This window comes from Staurois parvus, unplaced genomic scaffold (genome assembly GCF_062004578.1).
Source record: "Staurois parvus isolate SC_StPar_1 unplaced genomic scaffold, SC_StPar_1.0 ptg001037l, whole genome shotgun sequence".
NCBI lineage: Eukaryota > Metazoa > Chordata > Amphibia > Anura > Ranidae > Staurois > Staurois parvus.
In genome coordinates, this window is record NW_028318833.1 from 872,501 (window position 1) to 894,116 (window position 21,616).

General features: G+C 45.1%; 1 protein-coding gene across 1 annotated transcript in view; it reads left to right on the plus strand.

Moving 5' to 3' along the window:
• Positions 1–21,274, plus strand: part of LOC149441008 (uncharacterized) — a 40,122-nt gene extending 18,848 nt beyond the window's left edge. The window contains exons 4-5 of the mRNA XM_089657880.1: positions 10,845–10,918; positions 17,690–21,274. Coding sequence (XP_089514006.1) covers positions 10,845–10,918; positions 17,690–18,054 — 439 coding nt within the window. The 3' untranslated portion in view covers positions 18,055–21,274. The remainder of the gene's footprint in view (positions 1–10,844; positions 10,919–17,689) is intronic.
• The last annotated feature ends 342 nt before the right edge of the window (positions 21,275–21,616 follow it).

Below are 21,616 nucleotides of genomic sequence, written 5' to 3' on the forward strand. Positions count from 1 at the left end.
CAGACCCGACAGTCATGACATGCATGCTGCTGATTCTGTGTCATTGAATCACTCATTGAAAGGGGCGTGTTCAAAATAATAGCCGTGTGGAGTTCTATTAGTGAGGTCATTCATTCTTTGACAAACAGGTGGCAATTATTGCCCTTATTTAAGGAAGGAAGGCAGCAAATGTTGTACATGCTAGTTACAGTGCATTTCTCTCTGAAATTCTGAGGAAAATGGGTCGTTCCAGACATTGTTCAGAAGAACAGCGTACCTTGATTAAAAAGTTGATTGGAGAGGGGAAAACATATAAAGAAGTGCAGAAAATGATCGGCTGCTCAGCTAAAATGATGGCAAATGCTTTAAAATGGCAACCAAAACCTGAAAGACGCGGAAGAAAGTGAAAAACTACCAATGGAATGGATAGAAGAATAGCCAAAATGGCGCGGACTCAGCCAACAATCAGCTCCAGGAAGATGAAAGAAGGTGTGACGTTCCCTGTGAGGACTCAGCCAACAATCAGCTCCAGGAAGATGAAAGAAGGTGTGACGTTCCCTGTGAGGACTGTTACAATTAGAAGACGCTGATGTGAAGCCAAGCTATCTGCAAGAAGTCCCCGCAAAGTCCCACTGTTGGGAAAAAGACGTGTGCTGAAGAGGTTACAATCTGCCAAAGAGCACATTGACTGGTCTAAAGAGAAATGGCGCAACATTTTGTGGACTGATGAAAGTAAGATTGTTCTTTTTGGGTCTAGTGGGCGGAGACAGTTTGTCAGACGACCCCCAAACACTGAATTCAAGCCACAGTACACTGTGAAGACAGTGAAGCATGGTGGTGCAAGCATCATGATATGGGGATGTTTCTCATACTACAGTGTTGGGCCTTTGTATTGCATACCAGGGATCATGGATCAGTTTGAATCCATCAGAATACTTGAAGAGGTCATGCTGCCTTATGCTGAAGAGGAAATGCCCTTGAAATGGGTGTTCCAACAAGACAACGACCCCAAACACACCAGTAAACGTGCAACATCTTGGTTCCAAACCAACAAGATGGACGCTATGGAGTGGCCAGCCCAATCCCCGGATCTTCATCCAATAGAAAACTTGTGGGGTGACATCATAAATGCCGTTTCTGAGGCCAAACCAAGAAATAGAGAAGAACTGTGGAATGTGGTCCAATCATCCTGGGCTGGAATACCTGATCACAGGGGCCAGAAGTTGGGGGACTCCATGCAACACAGATGTACAGCAGTTCTCAGAAACAGTGCGACTACAACCAAATATTCATGAAGTCATTCAAAGGAAAGCAAAATCTTCAAACATTTCTCAGTTTATATAGTGAATGTTTGAGTTTGTAAAGAAGAATACAAACACTGCGATTTTTTTGAACCGTCTAATATTCACTTTTCTTCCATTTTTTTAGAGGAACAACACAAATTTGATGTATTTTTCTTCATGTTGTGATTTGGAATAGAATGTGTCGTGTTCCCAATGCATTTGTGTGGATGGAAATAAAAGCGTTTAGAAGGATTTTCAGCTTTATTCACTTTTTTCAACACACGGCTATTATTCTGAACATAACTGTATATATAGGTAAATTGTGGGAGTTATAGAAATACCTGTAATAAAATAAACTGCGCATGAGTTTCCAAAGAAAAAGCTGCATACATACAGAGTATTCAGAAACAATCATTTATTTTGTGTTTCAAGTTGTTTAATACAATTATAAATATTAAACCTTTCAGAGAAAAGCAGCAATGATCAGACAGTTCAGAGATATTATAAGCAAAGCTTCCGAGATGATTACATTATTATTACTATCATTATTGTTGTTACATGGTGGACACAGCCGGGGTTTTCCAAGTAGCCAACTGTGTGTGTGGCTTTTATCATCACCCTCTATACCAGTGATGGCGAACCTATGGCACGCAGAGCCATCTCAGTGGGCACGCCAGGAAGAAGAGGAAGATGAGCGCACACGGACCGGCCATCCAGATCTCGTCCACACTGGACCCCCATCAAACTACATTTCCCACATGTCTCTGGGGCCAGGGTGGGTGTGGACGAGAGGAAACAGCTCCAATGCGGCTCTGGCACCAGGGGTGATGTAGCCGGGGATGGGCGTGGAAGAGAGGAAGAGGCTCCCACACTGCTCCGGGGCCAGGGGCAACGTGTTCAGCGTGGATGGGAATGAGCTGCTGGGTTGGAAGCCACACCGACGCTGCCAGAGGTGAGATTAACTGCTTGCAGTGTCATCCATCAGTGCCCAGCAGTGTCGCCTGTCAGTGCCCAGCAGTGTCGCCCATCAGTGCCACCCATCAATAATGCCCTGCAGTGCCATCCGTCAGTGCTGCCCAGCAGTGCCACCCGTCAGTGCTGCCCAGCAGTGCCACCCATCAATGATGCCCAGCAGTGCCATCCAGTGCCCAGCAGTGTCGCCCATCAGTGCCCAGCAGTGTCGCCTGTCAGTGCTGCCCAGCAGTGCCACCTGTCAGTGCTGCCCAGCAGTGCCACCTGTCAGTGCTGCCCAGCAGTGTCGCCCAGCAGTGCTGCCCAGCAGTGTCGCCCATCAGTGCTGCCCATCAGTGCCACCCATCAATGATGCCCAGCAGTGCCCAGCAGTGTCATCCATCAGTGCCCAGCAGTGTCACCCATCAGTGCCCAGCAGTGTCGCCTGTCAGTGCTGCCCAGCAGTGCCACCTGTCAGTGCTGCCCAGCAGTGCCACCTGTCAGTGCTGCCCAGCAGTGTCGCCCATCAGTGCCACCCATCAATGATGCCGCCGATCAGTGCCGTCTGTCAGTGCCTCCAGGTAAGCAAGTGGTTAATTGCAGTGTTGGCACTTTGAAATAAAAAAGTTGGTTTGTGTTGCAGTTTTGGGCACTCGGACTCAAAAAGGTTCGCCATCACTGCTCTATACACACAGTGGGGATGGGCTTCATGTTCGAGTCGAACTCAACCATGGCCCGTCCGTGTAAGGGCAATCAAACAGTAAGGGAATTCAGCGGCTAGTCGCCTTCCGTGCCCCACAATACACTACACCCTGACAGCGAATTGTGATTGGCCAAAGTAATGCACCTGACCACAGTTTTGTACTTGGCTAGGGTCGGTGTCACTACTGGTAGCATGAGGCCATACCTGGACCCTACAGAGGGTGCACAGGCAGTCCAACTCCTCCAGGATGGCACATCAATACTCTCCACAGTAACAGAGGTTACTGCACATCATTTGCCTGCACACCATAGTACAGGAGATGGTCAGAGACTGCAGACATAATACCGGAGATAGTCAGAGGCTGCAGGCATACTACAAGAGACGGTCAGAGGCTGCACACATACCCCAGGAGATGGTCAGAGATTGCACACATACTATAGGAGACAGTCGGGGACTGTAGAAATGCTACAGGAGATAGTCAGAGACTGCAGACATAGTACAGGAGATGGTCAGAGGCTGCAGACATACCACAGGAGACGGTCAGAGGCTGCTGACATACTACAGGAGACGGTCAGAGGCTGTAGACATACTACAGGAGATGGTCGGGGACTGCAGACATACTACAGGAGACGGTCAGAGACTGCAGACATACTACAGGAGATGGTCAGAGACTGCAGACATACTACAGGAGAGGATCAGAGGCTGCAGACATGCTACAGGAGATGGTCAGAGACTGCAGACATACTACAAGAGATGGTCAGAGACTGCAGACATACTACAAGAGATGGTCAGAGATTGCACACATACTATAGGAGACAGTCAGGGACTGTAGAAAGGCTACAGGAGATGGTCAGAGACTGCAGACATACTACAAGAGATGGTCAGAGGCTGCAGACATACCACAGGAGATGGTCAGAGATTGCACACATACTATAGGAGACAGTCAGGGACTGTAGAAAGGCTACAGGAGATGGTCAGAGGCTGCAGACATACTACAGGAGAGGATCAGGGTCTGCAGACATACTACAGGAGAGGATCAGGGTCTGCAGACATACTACAGGAGAGGATCAGGGTCTGCAGACATAATACAGGAGATAGTCAGAGACTGCAGACATACTACAGGAGACGGTCAGAGGCTGCAGACATACCACAGGAGACGGTCAGAGGCTGCAGACATACTACAGGAGACGGTCAGAGGCTGCAGACATACCACAGGAGATGGTCAGAGGCTGCAGACATACTACAGGAGATGGTCAGAGGCTGCAGACATACCACAGGAGACGGTCAGAGGCTGCAGACATACTACAGGAGATGGTCAGAGGCTGTAGACATACTACAAGAGATGGTCGGGGACTGCAGACATACTACAGGAGATGGTCAGAGGCTGCAGACATACTACAGGAGATGGTCAGAGACTGTAGACATACTACAAGAGATGGTCGGGGACTGCAGAAATGCTACAGGAGATAGTCAGAGGCTGCAGACATACTACAGGAGATGGTCGGGGACTGCAGAAATGCTACAGGAGATGGTCAGAGGCTGCAGACATACTACAGGAGACAGTCAGAGACTGCAGACATACTACAGGAGATGCACCGACCCATGTACTGTCTGATCTCCTATCCCTGTACTTTGCTGAACACTCTTCATGGTCCTTCATGATCACAACAGGCGCTCTAAGTGTCCCCACACCACACATCATTTACTTGCTTCTCTTTGTGACACCGACCATGATGACAGGTCCAAGACCCTCAGCATGGACTGGACAGAGGAGGATGGAGTGGTCCCCTTCACCCGGCCCCACTGGTCACAGCACTGGTTGTTAGGGGCGGAGTGATTGGCTGTTAGGGGGATGTGGAGGTCACATGACGGCATGTCAGGCAGTGATTGGTTGGGACTCGGGAGAGGGGCCGGAGCACCGAGGTGATAAATTCACGATTGGGTGAGAGAGCATGGCACGCATCCTCCCAGCCGCAGCACAGCCCGAGGCCAACTCCGCCCCAGTGGCATTCGGCCATCTTAGGATCTGCGCACGAGCAGTTCCAAAGGCAATCACAGCTGATTTTTTATGGGCAGTGTGGGCTCAAGGGGCAGCTGCTTTGGGCCCCACAACAATGATTGGGCCCTGGGCAGCTGCCCCTTTTGAGGTCGCAACCCTGTTATAGAGTTATTATGCAAATACAGTGACTCTACTTGCATATGGTAATATTGCATCGCCTCATACTTCCTGCTTCCTGTTCTATGCTGACCTGGATGCAGTTCTGTTGTACAACATGATTCCTCACACCAGCAGCTTGTGTTGTCTTCATTCCTGTACATGAAACATGGTGTCAGAAGTGACTTGAATCAGGACTGAGCCTCTTGTTTGGAGCACAGCAGCTTTGGGAAACACAGGTTTGTGAACTACAGCCTGAGACTGAGGATTTTCTGACAGGCTTACTGACAATATGGCTGCCATGAATTGCATACCTCCTGTGACATAAATGTACAGATTTGAGTAGATAAGATGTAATCAGTAGCAATATGTAATCGTAAACGTAGTTGCATGCCTTGTTATTAAAGATGTATTCAGTTAAATATTCAGTCATAGGTACTCAGACACAAATGGTCATCAATTAGCTCATCGATTAGCATCTGAAAAGCCTAGCTTCCTCTGGAAGTGGCACCTGGGGGCTAATAAGGTTTGTCACCTTCTGGGGAAACAGGTTGGAAGGAAATGGCTGTAGACAGATTGTCTACCTGACATTGGGAGCTGTAAAAGAATATACATACATCAAAGGAAATGTTTCATCTCTCATAATAGCTAAAATATTAGTTGCAGAGAGATAAAAATACTTCCTTTTGTTGGGGCACCCTGTGGGTCACACTAACATATAAAAATCATACTGGTGGTTTAGGTAGAAGGCCAGGAAAATGCAGGAAATGGTTAGGTGGTGCTGGAGTGCGACAGTCAAACAGTGTTTGGTACTGTCGCGCTCGGACTGATCTGCTGGTGTCGGAAATCCAATCCCCGACTTGGTGTTTCAAGCCGCTCTTGGTCCAATTGAACTTAGGGCAGGTCAGCACCCAGAACATCCTGTGGGCAGGTACAGGAACACCCCCCAGGGTCAATTGCCCGAGGACTAATGGTATTTCGTATGAAGCTGGTCAATTGACTAACGGATTATGGACTTTTTCTGAATTGCTCCAGTCGCATGTAAAGTGAATAGTCATTTGTGTGTCTTCTTGTATTTTTTTTGTATTTCTGTAACTTTTTATATTTTTTACATATTTTATGCACTGCCCACTTTCGGGAAATTAAATCTTAAAATTAATTCCCCACACGCCACGCCCACAGTGACTAGCTAACCGAGGCACGCACGTGCAGCTGTGACTTGGGGTAAGAGGGAATAAGGGGGACTTAACTTTGAATATATAAAAGCGTATATAAGACCAGCCGTGATGTACTTTCACAGCCCACACTACCTCTGGCCACCACTGGAGGGAGACTCCACTCCAATCCAGCTGGTCGCCCACACACACTGACAGATACAAATCTTATATACAATCTGGTGCACTGATTAAAGTTGAGGAGCAGCGTAGCAATCACACACCCTTCTAGGGTCCCTCCAGCTATCCTACGGCTAGAACCCCGGAGTTAATCACTCTTCCACTGTCCACACACCCCCATACCAGACACACGACAAAAGGTAGCCTGCCACCACCGAACAGTCTATCCGCAGAACGGTCTGTTTAGACACCCCACAAACACAGATCTCCGTCTGGCAGATCTGTTACCTTTTACAATCTGCACGCAATCTGCCCACACACAGTGCAATTGCATACAGATTGGCAATGAGCTTGACCGAGCGTTTAAAGACACTACAATACAATACAATATCTCCGAAGATATGAGCACGTGCGTAAATACCCAGAAGTCATTTATTACTTTTATGATTTAATATCCCAAAAGTGGGCAGTGCATAAAATATGTACAAAGTATAAAAAGTTACAGAAAATACAACACATACAAGAAGACACACAAATGACTATTCACTATAAAATAAAAAGGGAATAAAAGAGAATAAATTTTACCCAGATCTACCCTGCGACTGGAGCAAGTCAGAAAAGTCTTCAATCCGTTAGTCGATCGACCAGCTCCATATGAATTACCATGCCCCAATGTCCAGGTACTCAATTTATGGGGATATGGACATTAATCCTTGGCCAATTGACCCTGGGGGGTGTTCCTGTACCAGCCCACAGGATGTTCTGGGTGCTGACCTGCCCAAGTTCAACGGGACCAAGACCGGCTTGAGTCACCAAGTCGGGGATTGGATTTCCGACACCAGCGCGTCCGTCCGATCGCTACAGTACCAAACACTGTTCGACTGTCGCAATCCAGCATCACCTAACCATTTCCTGCATTTTCCTGGCCTTCTACCTAATCCACAAATATGGTTTTTATACTTTGGTGTGACCCACGGAGTGCCCAATCAGAAGGAAGTATTTTCATCTCTCTGCAACTAATATTTTAGCTTTTCTGAGAGATGAAACATTTCCTTTGATGTATGTATATTCTTTTACAGCTTCCAATGTCAGGGAGACAACCTGTCTACAGCCATTTCCTTCAAACCAGTTTCCCCAGAAGGTGACAAAATCGTATTAGCACTTAGGTGTCACATCCAGAGGAAGCTGGAATTCTTTTCAGATGCTAATTGATGACCATCTGTCTCTGAACACCTCATTTCCCCAATGACAAGGACTGAATATTTCTTTAATGACAAGGAATGAACTAGGTTTACATTGTCATATTTTCTACAGGTCACATCTTATCTACTCAAATCTGTACATTCATGTCACATTTCTGTCACACCCGGGATGCATTTTTACAGTGTAAGTTGGATGATTCAGGTAGTTATATGACAACCTTCTGGACTCTGTGGGGCAGGAAAAGATGGCTCAAACTGCCTTTTGGAGTATCAGTTGCACCAGAGGTGTATCAACCTAAACAACATGAACCAATAGCTGATGGCATCCTTGTGGTTGGCTGTGGGGACACAGATGAGGAAGCAGAGCAAGATCATGATGGCAAACTGCTGGAACTGATGAATCATTGTAGGCAGGTAAAATTGAGACTTGGCATGAAAAAGCTGCAATTCAAGGTCAAAGAGGTCCGCTTTCATGGACACATTCTAACCTGGGAGGGTTTGAAGGCTGACCCAGAAAAAATCAGAGCCATACTGGATATGCCGCAGCCAGCAAATGTGAAATCCCTGCAGCGCTTCATTGGATTTGTTACCTACCTAGCAAAATTCCTACCACACCTCTCAGAGGTCTGCGAGCCCTTGAGAAGGCTTCTGGACAAGGACGCTGTCTGGCATTGGCTTCCTAAGCATGATAATGCAGTGCAGGACATCAAACGCTTGGTCATGGACACACCTGTCCTGAAGTACTATGACGTTACAAAACCTGTAACTATTCAAAGTGATGCAAGCAAAACTGGACTTGGGTGTTGCCTATTGCAAGCTGGCCAGCCTATCGCTTTTGCTTCAAGGGCACTGACTCTTACCGAACAAAACTGCGCACAAATAGAAGAGGAATGTCTGAGTATAGTGTTTGCCTGCCAGCGCTTTCACCACTACCTCTATGGGCGCGATGAGATCACGGCAGAAACTCACCATAAACCTCTGATCTCTATTTTCAAGAAACCACTTTTGTGTTCATCCAAGCGTCTACAGAACATGTTGTCACGTTACAAAACTATTGCCTAAATGTTGTCTATAAACCTGGTCCTGAAATGTACATTAGTGACACTCTTAGCAGAGCTACAGCAGCAGGTGGTACACCTGAGTATGCACAACACACAGTTTGCAATGTTCAGCGGGACCTGGAGGTCCTGTCACAGATTAATCATTCAGACTATTTAAACGTCACGGACCAACGATTGCTTCAGATAAAACAGCACACTGAAACCGATGAGAGTTTGCAGGCTCTTAAATATGTTGTTCTGAATGGTTGGCCTGATTCCAAGTTGGAAGCGCCATTACTTGTGAGAGAATATTGGACTTTCAGAGATGAAATCGCCATTCAAGATGGTATACTGTACAAGGGGCCAAGGGTCATCATTCCTAAATCTTTAAGATCAGAGATGCTGACTCGTATTCATACCAGTCACATTGGCGGAGAAGCATGCTATAGCAAGCACGTGATACCCTATACTGGCCCAACATGCAGAATGAGATTAGAGACTTTGTTAACTGTTGCTCGGCATGCAATGAATATGCGCAGGCACAACAGAAAGAACCTATGATGTTGCATGTGCTGCCCACCCGGCCTTGGCAAATTGTAAGCATGGACTTACTGAATTATGCTGGGCAGGATTTTCTACTAATTGTTGATCAATATTCCGACTTTTGGGAGATTGAGCGACTTCCTGACCTGTCTGCTGATACTACCATCAAGCATTGTAAAGCACAGTTTGCACGTTATGGCCAGCCGGATAGAGTAATCTTAGATAATGGACCTCAATTTGCATGTGAGCAATTCAGACGGTTCTCTACAGATTGGGGATTTGAGCATGTTACCTCATCCCCGAGGCACCCGCAAGCCAATGGCAAAGTGGAATCAGCTGTCAAGATAGTGAAGAATCTTTGTAAGAAGGCCAAGTTTGATGGTACTCAACCGTGGAAGGCCATTTTACATTGGAGGAACACCCCATCTGAAGGCATGGACAGTAGTCCTGCACAGCGCTTGATGTCTAGGAGATTGAAGACTTCATTGCCTGTGGCCAACAAATTACTTGATCCTTGTGTGGTTACAGGTGTCCCGGCGAAACTGCAGCAGAGGAAACAGATTGCCAAACTGTCATACGATGTGTCTGCTAAAGACTTACCTGAACTAAGCATTGGAGAGCCAATCCGCATGAAGCCGCTTCCAGGTGACAGGACCGGTCACTGGAGACTCAGTTCCTGTGTTCAGAAGGTTGCTCCTCGATCATATCTTGTGGATGTAGAAGGCAGTCTTTACCACCGCAATCGAGTGGACCTGCGAAGGGCAGAATGATTCACCGCACAAGCCCGTGAGCATCCTGCACATGATCCTCCTGAGGTGCTCAATGCCCCGAGTTCTACTGGACCATATACTCAAAGCAGAGAGAACTCCGCTGTCATATCGGGATACAATGAGGATGACAAAATGCAGCTACATATCCCATCAAGTTCTCCTCTGCCAAACACACCAACCAGGAAAGAGGGTCGCTCCTTATCAACACCTTCTGGAGCTGAACGGATTTCCCCAGGAAAATCCCTGTGGCCTTGCGTAGTGGTCGAGTTTCAAGACCACCAGATAGACTCAATCTGTAGTGTATCTACCAGTAACACAGCATGCCATGTTCAAGACTGTTCAGGATCTGTTTTAGTTTCATTGTTTACAAGGTTTGAATGGAATGTAAAAAAGGGAGACGTTATAGAGTCATTCTACAAATACTGTGACCCGACTTGTATCCGGGAATATTGCATCACCTTATACTTCCTGCTTCCTGTTCTATGCTGACCTGGATGCAGTTCTGTTGTACAACATGATTCCTCACACCAGCAGCTTGTGTTGTCTTCATTCCTGTACATGAAACAGACCCTAATGCAGTGTGAACTGACCCTTAGGGCATCCCGGACAGTAGGGTGCAGCATGTACCTTCCATCCCCTACCCTGGGAGGTGTCTCCAAACAGGAGCCCTGAGCTCTCCCCCCTCCTGATTATATAAGCAGCCTGCACACCTATGCACTGCGTACCTGCTCTCTAGAAAACGTGGCCCAGACCACCATTTTACACAGTGGCATGTCCTCGCCCTACCACACCGTGTATACACACAAAATATGCAATAAAATAAATTTGCCAAAACCAATATTGTGTACCAATAAATCCATGTTATTGTTTGTATACTTGTGCAGTGTAAGCAGCAAGATCCCACAGGAGGAGAAGGAATCCTACAGGAATATGTTGGAAATCGCACGAAAACTAACAGGTATGACGTCTCAGCACAGCTATTTACATTCAATGAAAATACATGCGCTCAAAATTGGACTTGTTTCCCTTACGGTCTGTTCACACCTATGCAGTTTGCTTTTTGTCTGTTTTGCTGTGCTTTTCGCAGTTCGTTTTGAGTTTTTCTACACGCGTTTTTGGTGCGGTTTTGACATGTTTTTAACACGTTTTGCATTTTGTTCAGCTCTTTCTTTTTTGTTTTGCTGGGCAAAATAAAAATGCAAAAGGCGGCAAAAATACACTACCGTGAATTTCATCAGATTCTCCACTGAACTGTTTTGTAGCAAAAACGCTGCCTTTTTGCTTTTAAAGAAGTCCCGACCCTTTCCAAAAACGCAGCAGCATAGAGGTGAACGTGTCCCATAGGAAACCATGATAAATGGACTGTAGTGCGTTCCTGCAAACAGCACTAAAAAATGCACCCTCCAATGACAGACACACACCGCGTACGACAATTGTCAAATATCTCAACTACGCCGACCGGGTAGCCATACTCAACTCATTTCGCAACTCACGCACCCTACAGCTAGACAGTCACAAATTATTACTATTTGCTGACTATTCTCAAGAAGTCTCCTATAAAAGAAAAGTGTTCCAACAAATTTGCGGTACACTATTCCAAAAAGGGATCAAAATCACCCTTGCATATCCAGCTACACTCCGCTTCACTACACCTACAGGAGAACCTAAATCATTTGTACACCCAGAGGAAGCTCTTCTGTACCTACAAAATAATCTCTCTGATGTCACGGGCCCTCAACCATCACAGCATTCGCCACGTGATCCCACCCAGAGAGACCAACGTAGTCCACGAAAAGAACCACCAAAGCGCCAACGGGTCAACTTCACCTCAGCAAAACAAAGACCGCCGTGAGAACTGACGCTTAGCTTACCTAGGTACCTGCTTACGGGTATTTCATATCTCAAGTTAATGCTCCCTTGTGCCTTACAAGGATCTTAATCTGATGTAAAGTTAAGAAACTTATTGGGTTCTGTTACCATGTTCTTTTCTTGCTATTACATTTTAGTATAGATACTGCATTTTAGTGCAATCTCTGACTGCAGTTGAGGTTAGGGCGAGCTGCCCCTCCTTTTTAGATGGTCCATGCGACTATCGGGATCCCTCCGCTCCATTATTATAGCATTGGTCTAAGCAGCCTCCCGCTGCAGAATCCACACCCTACCACTTCCGGTACCACAGGCAAAGATAGGAGTTAACATGCGGAATAATGTGAGGTCCTTAATGCCTATTCAATTTATTGTTTATGTTTATATTGTTTTTTTGAAGGACCCCTGTTGGGTCACCCTGATATGTGTATCTCTCCCCCCTCCTTTCCTCTCTCTTACCTCTTCTTTCTACCCTCTGCTTACCCGAGGACCCTCCAATGCCTCCTTCTTCTACAACACACCGAGAGATCAGGAAACATAACAATAACCCAAGAGAGTTGTTACCAAATAGAATCGCTTCAAATTCTCCTTTGAACACCTTCATACCCACATTTCCATGACTTGCATAGTATCATGGAATGTCAAGGGCCTGAGATCACCCCACAAACGTATGGCCATTCTTCGCCATCTTAAACGACTGAAAACAGACATTGCGTTCCTGCAAGAAACACACTTGACACAAATAGATTTTTCATGCCTAAAAAAACTGTGGGTGGGTCAGGTATTGGGATCGCCCTCACACAGAGGCAAAGCGGGAGTAATCATTCTCATACATAAGCGTCTTACTCCAGACATTATAACGATAACTACAGATGATGAGGGACGATATGTTGCTGCACATATCAAACTGGGCTCCTCCTCCCTAGCATTGGTCAACATATATGCCCTGAAATCTTCACCCAAGCCTTTCTTTCAAGATCTGTCTTCAAGAATAGTGAATTTCTTGCATCTCCAACTAATGTTGGGAGGAGATTTCAACCTGTATGAATACACAGGAGGATAAATGAAAATCTTCCACCTCAAGTCACTTATCACCCCCCAACCTCCCCCCCCCTCCCAACACACATGATTTTGAACAACTTTACAGAGGCATTACAACTCACAGACATATGGCGTCTGAACCATCCAGAAGGAAGAGAATTTACCTTCTTTTCTCCCGTTCAACATTCTCTGTCCAGAATTGATTATTTCTTTGTCAATCCCGTCTTATTAAAAAACATTAGGGACTCTAACATACATGACATAGCAATCTCCGACCACTCCCTGATCTCAATATGAGTGCAGCTAACACAACCTCATCATCACCCATCTACATGGTGTTTCCCTTCCTATTTAGCAAATAATCAGGACCTGCTCCGAGTACTAAACGCCGCCTGGAGCGAGTTCTGCGATACCAACGCAGAGCATCGAGACAATCCCAATTTATTTTGGGAGACAGGCAAGGCAGTGTTGCGAGGCAGAATCATTGCATTTACTTCCACCTACAAGAAAAACCTACTTCGAAACTATACAGAGGCAAGCGCTAATCTAAGACAGGCACAGAAAGATTTGGCAGGCCTCAACTCCCATGAACATAGGAAAGCTTGGTCAGAGGCCAAACAATGCTTTGACACATGGGCAGCAGCTCAAGAAGCTACACAACAATCCTATAGCGATTTACGCTCCATAAATTCGGCAATAAGCCGGGCAAGCTGCTAGCAAGACTGTAAAAAAAAACATTCACACCTACCCTCTTTGCATCTGAAAGACACACAGGGACAGTTAAAAAGTGATCCCTCAGATATTATTTCTATATTAGAAAGTTTCTACCAAAATCTCTATGGCTTGGATCCTATAGACACCGCCAGGGCCACCTCCTTCCTGGATCAAATCTCGTTGCCTCGACTAGACCCAAAAGAACTTCAAACTCTAAACGCTCCCGTTACTCAATCGGACATTTCCCTAGCCATTAAAGCACTCACAAATGGTAAAGCCCCTGGGCCTGATGGTTACACAGCCGAATTTTACAAACTTATGGCCAAAACCCTCTCTCCCACCTTACAATTGGTGTTTCAATCAATCCAGGTGGGAGTCGACTATTTACTTTCTGGATTTCAAGCCCACATAAAATTAATTGCCAAAAAAGACAAAGATCCATCGGTCCATATCGGCCAATCTCCCTACTGAACCTAGACTCAAAACTCCTGTCAAAAATTTTTGCTTCACGCCTTGCAACCATACTACCCACTCTCATCCATCCCTCACAAGCAGGATTTGTACAGAGTTGATCGGCGGCATCGAACATTCGTAAAGTGATATCGGTACTGAATTAGGCCTCTAGCGACACATTTCAAGACTTAGCAATTGTTTCACTAGATGCCGAGAAGGCATTTGATAATGTTAATTTCGAATGGCTCTTTTTAGCATTACGGAAGTTTGGATTTGAGGGCCCTTTTATGCATCTGATCCAAGCCATGTATTCATCCCCAACAGCTCAAGTGGTAGCAGCTGGCCTCATATCTAACCCAATTCTTCTGCACAAGGGCACTAGTCAGGGATGCCCTTTGTCCTTTGTCCCCTTTACTTTTCAACCTGGCCCTGGAACCATTCGCACGCTTCCTGTTATTTCACTCTGAACTCCATGGTATCACAATTGGTCAACAGGAGTTGAGGTTTGCTTTATTCGCAGACGATATTCTAATTTTTACCTCTCACCCATCCTTAGATTTGACATACATACAGCATATTTTCTCCTCCTTCCGCCTATGCTCAGGACTCCGAATAAACTTCTCTAAAAGTGAGGTGCTCCCATTATTTCAATCTTCCCAAAACTTCTCTATCCACTACAAACCATACCTCTCCTTCTCAAACACAGCGACATAATTAAATTAAATCGGGCACTTTCAAAATTTTTATGGAGAGCCAAACGTCCCCGTAGAGCGCTTGCCAAATTCTTTTTACCATGACGTGAAGGAGGCTCTGGTCTCCCAAATGTGCGAGTCTACAATCTCTCCTGCCTGCTACGTGTAGGTTTAGACTGGCTCACTCACTCCTCCAAATACTCCAATTACCACATCGAATCTGCAATAGCGCATCCTCATGATCTCACAGCCCTTTTACACTCCAATGTCAACTCTCTCCCGCCTCACCTAAAATATAACTCTCTCATCCGCGACACCCTTATTACATGGAGGGAAGTCAGACGTAAACTGGGGGTCTCACCGTGGCTGTCCCGTTTTCTCCCTATTCATCATAACCCCTCTTTCTTTCCCCCGCAATCCTACGATGCTTACGAAACTTGGTCAAATCAAAATTTAACTCTGGTACAACACCTGTATGACAACTCTACGGGTTCCCCAAAACCTCTCAATGAAATTCTACAAACATATGGACTACCAGCGCACCACTTCTTCTATATTCTTCAAGTAAGAAACTATGTCAATTCCATTGCACCCATCAAATCTAATAGATTTTGTACAACATTTCTTGATGTCTTGGCGAACTCTCGAAAATATAAAATATCATCCATATACAAACCCCTGAACCTATTGTACTCCAAACCCTTTGAGTCATACAATGCTGCAAAATCTTGGGTCAAAGATTTTGACAATGCTTTCACAGCTGAACACTTACTATCAGGCTTTAATGCCACATGTGCCTTCAACCACAATGAATTCTGGCTTAAACAGCAACTCAAGATCCTACACCGTGCTTACATGCCCTGTCAATACTCAAGAAATGACCCGGCTCTGTCTACTTGCTCTCTCTGTGGAAAGCAAAAACCTTCTCTACACCATAGACTTTGGCTCTGCCCTATTATCTCCACATTCTGGAAGCAAGTGGTCAACTTCATATCAAGCATCACTACTTTTCAACTCCCCATCAACCCGCTACCTCTTTTTGGATACATGGATCAACCAGCCATCGGTCTCTTCTCAAACATCCTCTTTCAGAAACAACAAACCCTGGATATCCACATGCCTACTAATAGCAAGACGGGCTATTCTCCGAAAATGGATCTCCAACTGCCCTCCTACTCTATCAGACATCAAGCAAGAGCTCACCTCTCTTTTACATCTGGACAGACTTGATCTAATCTCTTCCCTGACCTCCTCAAAAGAGTTCCTTTTTCTATGTAAATGGGAATCCTACATCACAGGATCCATGTCCGCACCAGAGCAGACATTCTTTCTCCAGAAATCTAGCATATTGAGCTGTCCATTGCAATCTCTCACGAGTCCTGAGCCATCGGGGCCACGGTAGTATTGAGTGTTTATTTGTGGGGTTGATAGCTATGCTGTTACATGGAACTGTTTCTACCATACTTGCTCTCTCTCCACTTCTTTACGCTTTTCCTCTACTTTCTTCATCATCTATATCTTGACCCTTTGGCTAACCTCTTACTTTAGGTTCGTATAAACACTAGGCTCTTGCAAGGTTGCAGAAGCCTGCATCACGCAACCGGAGTGTGACATATCCTCCATTCCACTCTACCTTTGGCAGAACCCGGGACCACTGACCTCCCTCTATTCCTATTCCTCTCTCCTCTCTGTTCTCTTCTTCTACCATCTCTCTTTGGCCTCAATAGGTCCCTGTACAACATCTCCTTCTCATAGTGTTTTCCTCTGCTACAGCTCACACAGCCCTTCAACCATCTCTTATCATTATCATTCAGCACTGACATACCTCAACTATTACACTTACTCTTTATCCTCCCCCCTCACACTCTTAATTTTTCTGCTCTATTTCCCCCCTACCCCCTTATCTAGCCCCATTTTCTATAACTATAATTGTCTTTTCTCTCGTCACCCCCCCCCCTTTTTGTTTGTTAATGAATAACGGCTGACACCTGTGTACATCCCAACCATCCAATTTTACTTTCTTGCTTATTAGCTCTTTCCTCTACACACATGCTACTTTCTCATGATTTCTTTGCGACCGTCTCTCAATACTCCACTAACCAATTTTGATGATACTTCAATGTTACACTGGTGTCATATTTGCTTCATCACTGTTATGTATACCCTGTAAAAACCCAATAAAAAATTTTCTTAAAAAAAAAAAAAGCACTGACACTGTACTAATGGCACTGGGCAGGAAGGGGTTAACATCTGGGGTGATAAAAGTGTTCACTGTGTGCTCTGTGCTGTTTTACTGAGTAGACATGCTGCTTTGTATCTCTCTGATGTGCTGAGCAATACATAGCAGCCTGTTCGTACTGACAGGGGAGAGATCTGTGTTGTTTACATACAAACTTCTCCCCTTTCAGCTCCACTGACAATCACTGAGTCCCGGTTGAGAATCGGCAACTGGGACCCGGTGATTGACATGCCAAGGAGCCAATAGCGGCGCAGGCAGGGAGTGCGCACACACCCCCTACCCGGAAATGCAAAATACACAATAGGGGTTGATTTACTAAAGGTAAATAGGCTGTGCATTTGGAAGTACATTTGCTATAGATCTGAGGGGAACATGCAAGGAAAATAAAAAAGTATTTTTGCTTGCACATGATTGGATGAAAGAAATCAGCAGAGCTTTGCCTAATTTCAGAGCTTCCCCTTGGATCTAAAGCAACTGCACAATATAGTTACCTTTAGTAAATCAACCCCATTGATCAAAAAGTGCAATGAAATCAGAGAAAGCCATTTTTGCTGTCTAACAGGTGTCTTGGGCTTATTCTATCCAAAATGGAAAAAAAAAAAAAGATCTGGATTTATACACAGGTTTTAGGTCCAGACCCCTGTTCAGTTGCAGATAAGATCCATGTCCTAGATTTTTATGTTGTATCTCTTTCTTACTTGTATCCATTTATTTGCATTATTAGGAGTCACTCCAGTCATTTTACTGACTCACAAGACCAAAGGAGGACAGAGCGCTATGCGTTCCTTTTTTGAAGATATTGGAATCGCACCACAAAAGATATACACCACTGAGAATTATACAGAGAACGATCATCAGAAGCTCAGGGAGAAGGATGAAGAGATCCTGAAAATCCTGTCTCAGATTCTAGAGGATGTCAAGTTCGCCTTGAGAAGCAACAGAGATGCAACAGCTGAAAAGAAAAAAAGGATGACATTTGTGTTAACATACTTAAACAACATAGAAAAGGAGCAGGAAAAATTTAAACATCCTCCTCCTCTTCCTTCTCCTCCACCAAAAAAAACAGAAAACCCATGTGTTGTCTCATAATCTCACATAGCAGCAACAGTGCAAGGTCACATAAACGTTGTATTGCATCTTAGCTAAGTCTTTATACATAAAATCACAAAAAAACGTGTGTACTGCTGACCATCACACCTGTATTAGTTTGTTGGACATCCATGGGCATTAATATACACTCACCACCCACTTTATTAGGTCCACCTTGCTAGTGCTAAGAAAATCTCCCATATCATGACACCACCACCAGCCTGAACCGTTGATACAAGGCAGGATGGATCCCCCACACCATGACACCACCACCACCAGACTAAACCGTTGATACAAGGCAGGATGGATCCCCCACACCATGACACCACCACCACCAGCCTGAACCATTGATACAAGGCAGGATGGATCCCCCACACCATGACACCACCACCACCAGTCTGAACCATTGATACAAGGCAGGATGGATCCATGCTTTCATGTTGTTTATGCCAAATTCTGACCCTAGCATCTGAATGTCGCAACAAACAGTCTGCCCATTCTCCTCTGACCTCTGACATCAACAAGGCATTTTCCTCCACACAACTGCCGCTCATTGGATATTTTCTCTTTTTCAGACCATTCTCTGTAAACCTTAGAGATGGTTGTACCTGAAAATTCCAGTAGATCAGCAGTTTTTTAAATACTCAGACCAGCCCGCTTGGCACCAACAACCATGCCACTTTCAAAGTCAGTTAAATCCTCCTTCTTCCCCATTCTGATGCTTGGTTTAAACTTAAACAGGTCCTCTTCACCACCTCTACATGCGTAAATGCATTGAGTTGCTGCCATGTAATTGGCTGATTAGCAATTTGTATTAGCAAGCAATTCAACAGGTGTATGTAATGAAGTGACCGGTGAGTGGCTTTCCCTTTCCTCCTTTATGACTATAACCTCCTCCACTCTTCTGGGAAGGCTTTCTAAAAGACTTTGGAGGGTGTCTGTTTGAATTTGTGCCCATTTGTGAGATCAGGTATGTGACAGAATGCCTGTCACCCTGATTGGGAGGCTCCATCAGAGAACCGCTTCCTTGCCACTGGGATACAGGACCAAGGTGTTATAGCCCAGGATTGCACCCAAGACTAAGGGACGCTAGCTCAATGCAAACTGGAACTACTTTATTGAACAGAAATACAGTTTTTATACACTCCAGAAATAGGGCAGTCCCTCACACTGATTAGATAATGAAGTGAAGCTGACATCAGTCTAATCCTATCATGTAGGCACTTCCAGAAGGACTTGCCAACAAACAATAGGTGACTCAATTAACAATGGGAATGCACACCTAGGTGTGCACATAATGGTAGAAATACACATAACACCTTAATAAACAGGTTAGAGCAAGAGTCCTCAGGTTTGCTTTGAGTTGATTATATCAACATCTTATTGAGTCTAGGAGGGGGAGGTTGAAGCAGTCAGTGCTGGTTTGGGCACAGAGACCCCAAACCTGTATCCTGGTCCTCCAGGTCTCAGAGTCTGTGTGTTTTGGGGAGACATGGACTTGAATCTGAAGTAAACTACTCCAAAGGGCCATCCCCCACCAGCACACACCAAAGAATAGAGTCCCCTCAGATGCCAGGTCCATGGTCAGTAGGCAAGAGGCTAGCCTGCAGTCCCCTCCAAAAGCCCCTGCCCTGGTTGGGTCTCTCACAAGGCACTGATATTGAAGGAGAAGGTCAGGCTCACAGTGGATGTTCAATGAATCCCAAAAGTTTTCAGTAGGCATTAGGTTAAGATTCTGTACAGTTGGCTGAGCTTGTTGAACATCCTTTTCCATTACTATGGGCATTAGAACATAGGTGGTCCCTGTTTATGTTATAACATCCTCCATTTTCCTGAGAAGACTTTCCCACATAATTCTTCCGTGAGAATGTATGGTCAATTGTTGGGTCAGTTACTTATGTTGGATGGGAAGACCTGGCTCACAGTCAATGGTGTTCAGCAGGGTTAAGGTCAGGGATCAGCGCAGGATACTTGAGCTCTTCCACACCAAACTGGTCAGGCCATGTCTTTATGAAGCTGGCTTTGTACACAGGGTCACAGTCAGGGGCGGACTGACCATTTGAAAACTCGGGCGCTGCCCGAGGGCCCGGAGTTAGTAGGGGGCCCCATGAGATGCCCCTGGTACCTTTTTCATAGGCTTTTTTGAGTATGGGCAAGGACACAGGGGCCCCATGATCCCCTATTGCTCGGGGGGCCCATGAGTTGTCAGTCCGCCCCTGGTCACAGTCATGCTGGGACAGAAGAAGGTCCTCACAAAACTGTCACCACAAGGTTGGAAGAGCCCAATTGTCTACAATGTCTTTGTAAAACATGGTGTCAACAGTACCCTTCATTGGAAAAACCATCATTTGGAGGAGGTCTACATACGTTTTGACTTATAGGGGGTTATTTACTAAAACAGCGTTGTGCAAAATCTGGCACAGCTCTGCATATAAACCAATCAGCTTCCAGGTTGTATTTACTAAGCTTAACTGAACAAGCTGAAGTTAGAAGCTGATTGGCTACCTTGCACAGCTGCACCAGATTCTGAGTGCACCAGTTTTAGTAAATATCCCCCATAGTGTATATAAAACTACACTTACTAATGTATGATTTCACATTAAAGGATAAGTTCACCTTTTGGGCACAAATAATAAATGCACTTTTTTTTTTGCAGGTAAAAAAATGTGCATTTAATATTTTTGTCTACAGAAGCCTGGAAAACATTGCACCAGCAATGAGCAGATCGCTAATCCCATGCAGGTCTCCTGCAGACCTGTCAGAATATCTGCTTGCCATACGGGTTGTACGGGATGTACAGTCAAGCAGATAGCTTCAATGAACTAGTTCATTGAAAACTACTCTACTCTGTGAATGAGTGACGTGGCTGTGTGGGCGGAGCCCCGCACGGCCATGCTGTTTTCAAATTTGACAGACAGTACAGGTGAAATGGTTGATAGTTAACTAACTTTTGCTTTGTGCCTACTAACTGGTTTAATTTACATACCAGATGTTTCCGTGGCATCTGAATGCTGTTATCCATGTACACAGTTTTTGTTTTGAGAAATTGCAGAAGTTACTATTCTGTTGCATGTTTGTTCTGCCACGCCATAGAGTGGTTTACTGAAAGCTTTTTTGTGTATTCTGATTGGTGCTTTATGGAAACCGCCTGAAATATGCCATTTTATCATGTATTGCTTAAAGCTTGATCAATATTAAAGAAGTTGAATTTTGCATCACACATCTAGGTGTCTGATTTGCGTTGTTCCCAAAATACTTTGAAATGGATGTTTGTATGGAGGAAGCTGGCCTGAATTGATATTCCTAACACCAAGACAGCCTGGAATGCAAGCTGGACAGATATAAAAATTATATATAAGCAACAATTATTTTGTGATAAACTCTGTACCAAAAGATTTTATTGAAAAATAGACAAAGGCATACAGCAGGAGCGCAGGAACTGCACATGAAAACAGAACGCACCTAAGCTTGCAAAGCCAAATAAATGTCATGAACAGAAATATGTAATAATTGAATGCAATATCCTAAAACATAAGGGGTGAGATGCCACCATTAGTAAAGA